This window comes from Merops nubicus, unplaced genomic scaffold (assembly GCF_000691845.1).
Source record: "Merops nubicus isolate BGI_N331 unplaced genomic scaffold, ASM69184v1 scaffold36860, whole genome shotgun sequence".
Lineage (NCBI taxonomy): Eukaryota > Metazoa > Chordata > Aves > Coraciiformes > Meropidae > Merops > Merops nubicus.
This window is the reverse complement of record NW_008581505.1, coordinates 13,726-26,073: the sequence shown is the minus strand read 5'-3', so window position 1 is coordinate 26,073 and position 12,348 is coordinate 13,726. Positions and strand designations below refer to the sequence as shown.

The following is a 12,348-nucleotide window of genomic DNA, read 5'->3' as shown; positions in this document are numbered from 1 at the left end:
GGTGTTGGGGCTGACTGGACGTGTCCCGGAGCAACCGGATGGTGTGGGTTGTATTACATTTCTGTTAGCCCTACAGCGGTTTGGACTGGATGGCTTCCTGAGGGCCCTCCCAGCCTAAATTCTGTCCGTGTGTCATAGGGTAAATTACAACTGAGCACTTGTAGATTACAATCTTTTTTTTTGTAGGAGTCTTTAAAAGGTCACTAGTCCATTAGACCAGTACATAATAAGGGAGTGCTGAGAGTTTCCAGATGGTAAACGTCACCCCTGAGATGGTTTTGTGGGATAGCCCTGTGTGAAGTGCTGCTTGGTTACTTTTGCAGAGGAAGGAAACCGATGAGTTGGAAAAACAGTATTTTAACAGTGACTGATGAAGACCTGCATGTCACTTTAAAAACCAATAATACTGATACTACTGTTATAAACACAGATTTTAAATGCTTGTGGCAGTGTATTTCTGACAGGACTTCCTGCAAACAGAAGCATTATTTAAAATATTAAGCCCAAAAATGGCATGTACTGTCTAGCTATAAATAAGAGTAGCAGAGGAGACACATGAAGGTTACCCCTTCTCCGACCACAGCCATCCCTGATGAACAGTCAGGTGCAGGACATATGTAAAGTGTTGCTTTTGTCAACATGTCGAAAGGGATTTCATAAGAAGCAGGTTTTTTTCTGATAAATTAGTTTTATTTTTCAAAATTGGTTCAATTTAAAGTCACTTTGCCTTATTTTAACTAGCTATAACAATGACATGTTTTAAAATTAAATACTTTTCTAAATAGTTTCAGAAGGCAAATACTTAGTACTCAACTTATAATTTATCTGTTGTTCACTTAAACCCAGCTTTTTACAGTAAAGTCAGTCAAACTTGGCAATACAGGGAAAAACACAAAGGTACATTATAAAGCTCATTATATGAAATCAGTCTGGTTGTTGGACATGTAAACACTGACTATTAAAAGAAAAAAATAGTTTTGATATGATGCAGAGAAAATACAATCCTAATAGTGCTCTAAAAATACACGTATTGAAGTTATTTATTTTGGACAAGATACTGTGCAAGTTACGCAAAACCTATCAGGTGATGAATGCAAATGCTGTTCCTAGTGCTTCCACAATGCATGGATCAGCCAGAAATCTACACTCACATACTGGAACGTTCAACAGGGTGTTTTTAAACAGTAAAGAATCTTGGATCTCCATTCACATTTGGACTTGGAAACAGTGCTTTCCTCGGCATTAAAATGCCCAATATAGTCTTTAAACACATGCAAACATAAATTTTACTTCTACAAATACAGTACTGAGACCACAGCACACGGCTCATCATATAAAAATACCTCCATGTACAGTCACACACACAGAGGGAAGATGATTGTAAACTGCTGCTGGGGAGAACGGGGTGCCTGCAGAGCTGTGGGGAGAGAAGGCTTTTCAGCACCTCCCAGGGACTGGATTTCAAATAAGAGATTCACATCGCAGTCAAATGATGATTATGATAAATAAGACAGGAAAAAAAGCTTTTTTGAGAGTAAAAAGTGGTTTCATGTTGAAAGAGGGGATGAATCAGTCACTTAAAGAACAGAGCTTCATTCTGAACCCATGGTAATGTATGTTGGCAAATACACTGATGCCAGTGAAGCTGTTTTGCATTCCTACCACTGTGAAGCCAGAATCTTATTGAAGACCTTCTCTTGTCTTTTCCACAACGAAGGCATAACTAGCAGTGATCTGGAACACGTGGTGACTCCTCAGGAGTCTGCCTTCCAGCCTCAGCAGGTGGGCATCTCTATACCTCAGTTATCATGGCTCCAGTTCAGGTGGAGACAAAACACGACTAATCGCCATTTGGAGTGGCAATCTAGAACGAGACTTTGTCACTTGTGGTCAGACTGAAGAGGACCATACTCTCTACACAGTCTCACTGAAACCAGTTGTTCCACTTACTAAGGTGTTGTTCACTGTGAGCAAAGATAGCAAAAATTGGCCCTTACTGGTAACTGCACCCTAAGCTGAGCTGTACAGAATTTAATTTTACTGATGGGAGTAAGAACAGCATGACCAAAATAGAGGCCTATATAAGCAGGACTCACCTGAGCAAAGTTATGTGCATGTATAAATGCTTGTCCAATCAGGACCAGTTATGTTTGCAATGCAAATCACTGGAACTGTCTGTCATTCACTTAAATTGATATGACATCATCTCTGCTCAAATAGAAATCTAACGAGTAATGTGCAAAGTAGGTGAATATGAGAGAAATGTAGGGAAGGGAACTGTAGTATTCATAAAAAAAGAAGTGATCATCTGCAAAGATATTCACATTTGTAAGGTTGTGTAGCAGCTATGGTAAAGGGGCAGACGTACACTGTGGCTAACAAGCTTGCCTGCTTTGACAAAGCTATTAGCTCTATGGACTCACACTTTTACACGTGATGTAGTAGAAGTCAGTATTCAAAATACCCACTGCAAATTCCAGTTCAGTGAAATATGTTAGTAACACAAACAGGTAAAGTTTTTTCTCTCCAGACAGTTTCATTTTAAATTATACTGACTACTGCTTATTAGCAATTTGTGGATGGCAACAAATTAGCAATTAACTGCATTTCTGTCCAGTTCTTGACTTTCACTGACCATCAGAGGAGTTTTAGAGTGTTCTTTTTTCCCTTTACTCTCCTCATCTTCTACATCTTTTGCTGCTGGGGAGTTTTCCTCAGAAGCATCGTGTGTAGCAACCCTTGGTGCCTCAGTTGCATTTCCTCTGACTGTAATGTGCTCCCATCCACCCTGTAAAGAGTGAGAAAGAAATCGAAAAGGAAGAATGTTACCCTGCAAGTCCAATATCTGATGTGATGCTTTATGTAAAGTACTAGTTTTGTACTACTTTTTCGTGAGGAAAGTATTCCTGCTCTGGGCTGAATCAGAAAAAAAGGCTTCTTTTAGTTTGTAAAACAAACTAAACCACACAACAACAACCGCCCCCAGACAGGGAGCCATACAGGTACCTTACAGGTAGTGAGATTAGGATTGCTGTTATTACAGAGAATTGAGATTGGTAAGGGCAGGCATTTACAACAGAGCCACTGCAGGTCTTCTGCCAACTTAAAGCAGGCCAAATCCTTGAAATAGCCTTTCTCAAAACATGGAGGGTAATGGTGGGAACAAGAAGGAGGAAGAACATTCACAAACTTGGAAGGAATTAATTTTTTAAAGCCGGTACTTAACTTTACTAACCTTTTCTACTGTAACTTTCTATTTAAAATTAACACTTCTCGAATGACGAATAAATTACTTTCTAGCTACAAGCGCATGACCCATTATATTAATTTAGAAAAGGAACCTAAAACTGAAGAACAAAGGTAATTTCCCTGCAGGCCCATGCAAGCTTTAGAAAGCTGGCCAGCTGAGGCAGGATGGCCTCTCCTTTCTAAGCATGCCCATGGGTATTTGGATATAGAACTTTTAAGCAGCATTATGCCCCCAGCACTTACCCCAATGCCATAATCCCACGAGAGGCCTTTAGGTTCCATTGGCTGAACGCCGGTCCGGTGGCAGACAGTCCCACAGCTCAAACTATGACTTCCTTGAACTTTGTCAGCTATCACCCAGACCTCAAAAAATCAGAGAGGCAATAAAACCTGTTCTTCATGATGCTCTTCCAAGACATAGAAATTCTGAGCCTGTTTGACCACTTTCAGAAATTAGTCTTCATCTTGAATAGGCCAAAACTGCTCTAATTTAGTCAGAGAGACACCCAAACAAACAACTAGATACTAGTGTTATAATGAAAATGTTGCCAAGTGTTATAAGTAAAACATTGCCAGGCAGTAAGACTTTACAGGAAGATTAAATATATAAAAGAGCCTCATAAAAAAAAAGAAAAAAAAATGTAATGAGGCTTTTTACAGCCAAGGGCTGGGTGTAACTCTGCTCCATTGGCAGGACTTTTGTCTTGCTATCAAGATTCCAGCATTTAGATAATCACCTTGTAGAATAAATAAAAATAATTCTAAAGAACATTTAATTTCACTACAAGAGTATGCTAAGTATAATTTTTAACAAACCAATGAGATCCAAGGAAGCTTCATACACACCTGGTCCAGGGGCCCTACAGACATTTTCCGGATGTTATTCGACACGTGATCCCAAGCAGACCCCTGAGGGTAGCTGGGTGTGATACCTTGTCGGTACCAGAGATTGCCTGTAAAATAAACAGTCCTGTTACAGCTCGGGGTGGCTGCTTCGTGTGACACCCCAGTGAACAACAAACCCCATCCCCAGTTAACACTCTGTGTCCCATGGGAATGCACCATGGTTTTGACTAACGGGTTACAGTTCCTCCTTTGGAGTCTGTATTTCTGTAGTTATTCTTTATAACTCCTCTGGAAACCAGCAAATACTTTGTTTTGTACAATTTCTTATGGAAAAATGAGATTAACATCTCTGAAGGAGACTGGTGTTAAAGGCCTATTTATTTTCCAAAGGATGCCTCATTATTTAACTGCCAGTGACTTGCAGCAGGAAGGTATTCTTCTGCAGTTCTGCATATTCTAGGGTTTCAGACAAATCCATCCTTGCAGCTCTCTTCTTTGAGATTCATCTACCTCCTCCTCCCACCCCAAAGTAACGGTGTAGCAGCAGTGCTGTTGCTATCCAGGGCACTCTCAGATGTAACAAACGCCAAGCCTTCCAAAGCAGTCATTAAGCAGGCTGCCTGCTCCATCTCTTTGTAATTAAATATTACTCCTCTTGGAGCAACAATAACCTGTCTGCAGAAGACCTGACTCAGCTTCTCCTTTTTAAATTTATCTGATATATACTGATATATGCATTCTGACATATACTTTTTTTTTTTGCAACATTGGTAAATAATTTTTTTAAATCCTTACCATTTTTATCCAGCACAAACACGGATGTTCGTCCCACTGAGACTTGTTTTAGCTTTTGTTTTTGAGGTGAAGGAATATGGTACCAACAGTCACCTAAAAGTCAGAAATATTTGAGTAAAAGATTGTGAAAACAGAATCATGCATGAGCAGGCTTGGAAATGGCTGCGGCTGACCTGTGTAGCTGTGCAAGAAAACTGTGAATGCCATTACACTTAACGTGTTTGTACGAACTTGTTTTTAGAAACAAACTCTAAAGCACACAAGTGAAGAGCCAATGAACTGCTACAATTAACCTGAGCATTATTCATATGCCCTGTTTTGCACAGCTATTGAAAAGTACTCTGCTGAACAGAACTGTCTTTCAGTCAGGGCAGTGTGATCATGCTTAACACAAGGTCTAAGTTGAAGACTGTACTAAAAAAGCACAACTGCTTACCCACGGGTTTTTTTGGAGACACTGAGCCCCTGTAGAAGGCAGAACCATCTCTAGCAATAGCCCACACTTGGTAAAATGCTCCAATTGAGATGGAAATGAAGGGCTGATCTGTTCCCACGTGCAGCCAGGATGTTCCCTATCAAATCACGGAAGATGAATTGTGAAGCAGTGGTTAAAAACTCCACAACAAAATATCATTGGTTATTGCCAAATGGGAAAAACCCTAGACAGTGAAAAAGATTCTGAAGAGTAATTCTTACATAACCTTACAACTGAACAGAAACAAGGCCCTGATCCTCAAAGAAATCTGGATATAAAACTCTTTGAAAATAGCTATGCTGGACTGTAACAAGGCCTTTTCTGTTGAAATCATTGGAATTTAGGCACCTATCTGTCTCTGAATAGCTGGCCTAGAGGCTTTTTTTTAATTTAATAATCCATTGGGGTTTATTACACAGAACAATAGTCTCACAAAAATCAGCTGGTATGGGGTTCCAGATTCCAGACACAGTATTCCAGTTCATGCTACTGCAGTACCTTACAGATCTGTGCTATTGTAACCCATAGAATAGGAAGAAAAAAACCCAACACTAATTCCTATACATTTTCAGCTTCTTGCAGTTTTTCTCCAAATTCCACTAAAGTGTATTCTTAGAATTTTTTTCCCTGTTGTAAATATGGCTTAAAATCAGTGCATATCAACCCTAATTTGGTATTCAGCATGTGTCTATTAGATTCAAATAAGTACTCCTATTGAAGTTACTGGGACTATTTGTTCCTTTCCTCATACTTTACTGGACATTCATTCATTATTTCTGTCCCAGTCCACAAAAACAGTCAAATCTGTAGGTTAGTCTGGGCCCACTTGTCTTAAATAAGCAGAGTCAGTTCCAGGCCCAGAAAAGTCAATGGACAAATTCTTACTGGAATCAACAGGGACGAGATTGGGACCATACTTTAGAGCAATTCTGTCCCTCAGCAGTTCATTTAAATGGTATATGCACATTATCAACAATGATAAAAAAAAACAGCTAAGCTATCAGTGCAGAATGTGGAAGTGAAGTGCTTCACAAGAAAGGACACAAGGCTGAGAGAAGGTCCTGCAAGTGACCTGGCACAAGCTAAGGTAGATGATGCAAGAGAAGCGCTGCTGTCAGAAACACGGGCAGCAAACTGTGTTACAGGTGATGGACAAGGACTTTCACATCTGGGGCATGAAAGGGAAAAAAGAATGAGGGACTTCGAGAGAGGGCACTGCATGATTGTGGGTATATACTTGCATAATCACATTAAATAGACCAATAAGGCAGTAAAAATAATCAAGGAGCCTTACAGCTGGATTTTGCTGTGTCACTCCAAGCCTGCAGAGCACGTCTCCTTTGTCACTGATTGCCCACAGTGCTACTGCTTCTTCATCATCTGCATCTGAACTGGGAATTATGGAGATGTCCCACAGGGTAACAGGAGGCACTTCCAGCCATGGCCCGTTGGTGATTATCTTACATTTTCTGAAGCAAAAAAACCCCAAACCCATCAGAAGTACATACTTTCTGTAACTGAATTTATTTCGTGGTGCAAACAATCCCGAAGTTTTTTCATTAAGTGGGTACAATAAGTGTTAGTATTTTTAATCTGAAAGGAGTTTACAACAATCAGTCATGTTTTGTATCAGGTTTTGAATTTTGACATGTTAATGATTTCTCAAAACTTCTGTTTTTGTTAGGGAAACTATGTTAGATTCTATCATCCCAACAACAATTTCTGTGCATAAAGAATATCCTAAAAACCTCAGGACATTCTTCCTTCCTCCAGTTCTGAAAAAAATGGATCCAGCCCTGAGCTGTTCCCTGTTTGTTTTCAATTCTCAACCGATAGTTAAAGCCAGAGGAAATGTTTAGACTTGAGGGCATTTCTCAAGTTGTTCCATTTCAAATCACCATTTTAATTGACTGGATGTTGTTTGTTTTGTTGCATATCCTGGAACAATGGTTTGATGCTTCAGGAGCTTACTTCAAAGATTTTTGTACAAGGGTTGAAATACTGACCTTGTAGTCTCAGTAACAGACAGAACCATGTGTAACTGTACGCTCACAGACATTTTATAGCATAGCTGTTAGATACTGTAGTGCAGAAAGCATAGACAGGTTGGAAAAACAGTGAGTGCACAGACTTTCCCTGCTTCACAGAGTAGACCAGAATGTAGTGGCAGTTTCCTGTTTTCCAGGAGCTGGGATTTTCTGTTGCCCAGTATGCAGTATGTGGAATTCATACGTTAAACTATTAAGATAATAGAGACACAACCAGTTGTTCCAAGTGACCTAGTACGTACTAATACATCTTGACTCCACTGGTCCTTAATCATTTACCCTAAGGAATATCAGCTACAGAGAATAACTAGCTGATGTTTTTCTAGGAGCCCTCAAAATCAAATAGGGTATCTACCTATAAAGGCTTAAAACTAAAGTCATAATGCTAAGGATCACCAGCTTCTCTACTGGAGATGGGTTACTTATTGAAGGTTTCCTCACTATTGGTTTTGTTGATTTGGTGATACGACTCTGCCTCATAACTACAGGAGACTTTAAGGGAACTGCTAGCATTCAAGTTAAGAACATTTATTTGTATCTGAGTTCCTCACCTTGCCCAGCGCCTCCGTCGGACAAAATCTTTCATTGTCTTGTGACCGTGGTAGGACCTACCAAAACAGATTTAAACAGGTGTTCATGAGGATGTCAGAGCATCTCCAATGTCAGTGCCAGCCTGAGGGCACTGACTATGTACCTGCCCACCAGACATGCCCACTGACTCTAAAACGCTTGACGCTGCAGTTTGCCAAGCTCACCTTGCTGCCCTGCCTCCCTACCAAATTCCAGTGTTAGCACCTCATACAAAGGCAGAAATTAAGGCATGTCCTTGTTAACACACAGTTAATGTGCAAAATAGCAAACAGGAAGAAATGAGGACTTAATCTGCTGTAGAAGGTGGTATCCCCTTACGCTGGGAAGTCCGCTGCGTACTGCCAGCCCTCCCGGTCCGTCCCTCCCGACGCACTGAAATCAATATACCACTCGGATACCTGTTGGCAAAAGGAGACAGTGAGAGTAACAAGCACAGCCAACACCTAAGGGATAATAAAAATAACCTCTTCCAATATCTCCCTTCCAGCTTTTGGAGTGAGGTGACGTGGTAGAAACCTTCTAATACTTGCAATATAAATTCATATAGAGGCTTCCAAGTCTTTTAAATTCAGTTGAAGAAAAAAGGATTGGAACAGAAGTCTTAAGTCACACTGAACAAAAAATCCTACTCAATGCTTAACATTGTTTTGGCTATGGAGGGTTATTGCTATAGTATACATGGGGAAACAAATTTATGATAAATCCAGGAAGGAAATCTGAGTCACTTGAGCCCAAGTCTTGTATCCTACTTGCTAAGCCTTGCCTTCTTAGGAAAAAGACTTTTAAGACAAAATTTACCCAAGACCACTGTGGAGAAGGAGGCTTGGTATTAAGTTTTGTACATTCTTGCAGGCCAGATGCATCACTCCACATGTATCTGTCTGTGGGCAGGCCCCTGTGGTGAAACAGTACAAGAAATGCAAGGTCATCTACAACAGCAAATTTTAAAGGTAAGGGAAGAAAAACCTATTTGTAGCACTTCCTACTTTCATACATGCATCAATCTTCCATCATTAATCTCTGTATTAAAACTATCATGTGAGTGATGAGAATAGTAGGAAAGAACCTGTACAATTGCTTCCAGTTACATGAAACTTGAGGACCATGTAAACTTTTCTCTGTAGAATGATATTCCTCACTACTATTTAAAACTGGGAGGTAAATCCCGAGTCTTTCTGGCCTAAGACACCCATATATGTGAATACTTGTTCAACACTTCTGTTCAAACATATTATTTGAGGACCCACGGTATTTAGCACAATATGTATATGAATATGTGAATCCTAACAAGAACTTTGCTGCATAGCCTTAATAATGAAAGATGTTGCAAATCGGTGCACTCTGTGCACTTACAAACCACAAACCTGTAATGTTTTGCTACACATGCAATTTGAGTGGATAATTACAAATCTAGAAAATTAAGAAATGGCACTCCTTTCACCTCAGGTTAACAGTAAATGTTGGAGAAGACTGAAGACAGGGTAGCTATTCTGAAGAGCTAGGACAAACTCCTTGTTTTATTGTAGTAAAATATTACAGAAAATAAATACAATCAATGGAGTAAATAACCTGCTGCTATATCCAGTGACTGGGTTCCACCGTTGGTTCTCATAGATGTAAACACATTTCACATCTGACTGCGTATAAATGTTATCAGCACTACTGGCCAGTCCTGTGAGAAATAAATTATCTGGATTATAGTAAAGCTAAACCTTAAAGGTGCTACATTTAAATTCCAATAGCCACAGTAATATTGCTGATTATCCTATTTCTCATTCTTAAGCTGAACACATAAATATAAAACTGCAATACCAATTCCTCCCTAAGGAACAGCTGGCCCAGGCAGGCAGGTAAGAAATGTGCACACCACAGGAGGTCAGTTGTCCATACCTTGACTGAAGCCACCTGCATATCCACCCGTGTAAACCCAAGCTGTGTGATCGTAGCCTACGCCCCACACTATGCCGCGGTTGTTGCACTCCACCAGGCGAAGATGACCTCCAACCTGACGCCAGAACCTGCCAGGAAGAGGATGTTTTACATGTACTCTACACCACACCCATCAGGACTGTACACCTTCCCCTCCTGCAGCTCAACAATCTTAAGGACACACAACTGTAGACATTCATTTGTTTAACCTCTGTGCAATCTGTAAGTGAAGGCAGTTGTCAGTTGAAAGCACTTCCCTCTGAACTGCTACTGAAAACTTGGCTGGAAGCAACCTGCCTGACTCCACTTGGAATTCTCAGGCTTTGAAGTATTTTACTTGCCTTTTATTTTATGGCTTGTGTTCTTTATATCTACTTTTTTAAACAGTTCGGATCATCTCACTAGAATCTTTACATCTTAGTGGCCATCAACTGCCTCAGCTTTAACTTCATCCTCATTTTCTTCATTCTTAATATAGGAATTGCCTTTATCTGACACAAAACCAAATTATTTATATATTTGCTATGGAGCTTGACAAAAACAAGGGCTTTAATTCTTTGTATTCTCATCATCTTTGCAAGCTGATCTTTTTCTGGGGCTTTACACAGCCAGCTGGCCATGGTACTTTTCTGGGGAAGAATGAGGAAAATAAAGAGATGGCAGAGGAGTGTTTTAGTTATCAGAATGGCAGGAGATCATCTAGGTCACTGATCCTCCACAACTGAGATGCAAGAGCACATCAGCTTTGTGATTTGACAGATGCTGATGTGCTCTACCCTGAAGGAAAAGGACTAAAGCATCTCTCTGGTATTAAGCAAAGACACTTTGTGCAACTATCCTGAAACTGGGGCTATGTTTTAAATTTAAGATTGGCCTTTAACCCACCAGGCCTCAGGCTGGCAGTTTTTTGCTTGAAGACTTTGCAGTACTGTACTGTCACAGTTGTAATAGAAACTGTAAAGGAGCTGCTCCTGGACTGTAGTGATTATGGAGGACTGAGAATTTCAGACTTCCTGACTCAGATAAAACTGAAAGCTCAAATTACATTACAATTACAGTGATTAGGTTTACTTTTAGTCTAGACCATCCCTTAAATAATTATGGCATTAAGGATGCAATCACAAAAAAATGGGATCTCAGTGAGAAAGGCTTTTGTAATTCCATTAATAGCTCCAGCATCCAAGAACTGAAATATGAGTTGGTGAATTTCTTCAAATGTACTTATGAATATGAAGGCAGCCACTAACCCTGTCACTGACAGACACCTGCAGTGTACTATACACTCCAACAGCCCATCAAAGCCATGGACTTGACATGAACACAGTCTGCTGGACAGCATCCCATGCAGAAAGAACAGCTTCTGAAACCTCTTACATTTGGTCACATGGTGTCAGGTGTGGCCCAGCCTCCAGCTCGGGACTTGGCTCGCTAACAAAGATGTCTCCTTTACAAGTAACTGACCAAATGGCGTGGTGAGAAGGAGGGCCCTGGATCCGTCTGCTTTCACAACAGGACATGTTCAGCAAAGACAGCTGCAAAACAAGAATCAAAGAACAAAAAGCTTCTGCTTACAGTGAGAACAAAAATTTCCACAGATGCTTCAGTACTACAAAATGAAATTTCACCTTTGCAGGTTCTTGCAATTCAGCAAAGGGAATTAGTAGCTTTTTCTCAAAGGCACTGCAATTCGGTGTTGTAGAAATTATTAACACAATCACTGGGACCAACGTGGTTTGCAGTATCTCATCATTAATGAAGTATCTTTCAGGTCTCCATTGCTTCAGTGTACATGTGCCTGCCTGTCTACACATAACGCTCCCGACAACACTGCCAGCAAGTAGCAGTTCTTCCACCAATGCAGAAAATAACTGAATTAAACTCTCAACTCATTTGTAGCCTAATCTATATCCAGAGATAGGAAGGGAAGGAAAAACAACATTGGTTTTACTGTGGATAACTGCATCAGAAAGTGTGCAAACTCCAGAGGAGACAGGATGCATTTAGATGCATCAGGTGCATCTAAAGAAGTGTGAACAGGCTTTTTAAACTGTGAAAATAGAGAAATAGCCTACATACTGTAAACGTAACACTGAGATTTCAGAGACTAGCCTTTATGGTTTATTTCAGATATTGCCAGCTTGAAATGAAAAATTCACAGAATTACCCAGTCATGCATTTCTTGCTCTGTTGTGGCTGCCAGGCGGATGGGCCATCGCTGCTTTGTCCTTTCAGGTGTATACAGTGCAAAGGAATGTTTGGCTTCATTCAGAACTTCAACTATAATAGTGACTTCATTCAGGAACACGTGGATATACTAGGGCAAGAAGAAAAAAAAATTATGACCTAGGCAAACTCAGATACACCTTCCTCAGAGCCAGCATTTTTGTACTTCAAGACAATGAATGAGGCATTCCT

General features: G+C 40.2%; 1 protein-coding gene across 1 annotated transcript in view; it reads right to left on the bottom strand.

The window, feature by feature from the left end:
• Positions 1-2,590: 2,590 nt before the first annotated feature.
• The window catches only part of TECPR1 (tectonin beta-propeller repeat containing 1), a 20,879-nt gene continuing 11,121 nt past the window's right edge, over positions 2,591-12,348 (bottom strand). Inside the window, exons 12-24 of the mRNA XM_008950234.1 lie at positions 12,098-12,247; positions 11,308-11,465; positions 9,895-10,022; positions 9,574-9,676; positions 8,803-8,899; positions 8,323-8,402; positions 7,965-8,021; positions 6,660-6,834; positions 5,327-5,462; positions 4,891-4,983; positions 4,096-4,202; positions 3,493-3,612; positions 2,591-2,788 (exon numbers count right to left, since the gene is read on the bottom strand). Of these exons, the coding sequence (XP_008948482.1) occupies positions 2,591-2,788; positions 3,493-3,612; positions 4,096-4,202; positions 4,891-4,983; positions 5,327-5,462; positions 6,660-6,834; positions 7,965-8,021; positions 8,323-8,402; positions 8,803-8,899; positions 9,574-9,676; positions 9,895-10,022; positions 11,308-11,465; positions 12,098-12,247 (1,602 nt within the window). The remainder of the gene's footprint in view (positions 2,789-3,492; positions 3,613-4,095; positions 4,203-4,890; positions 4,984-5,326; positions 5,463-6,659; positions 6,835-7,964; positions 8,022-8,322; positions 8,403-8,802; positions 8,900-9,573; positions 9,677-9,894; positions 10,023-11,307; positions 11,466-12,097; positions 12,248-12,348) is intronic.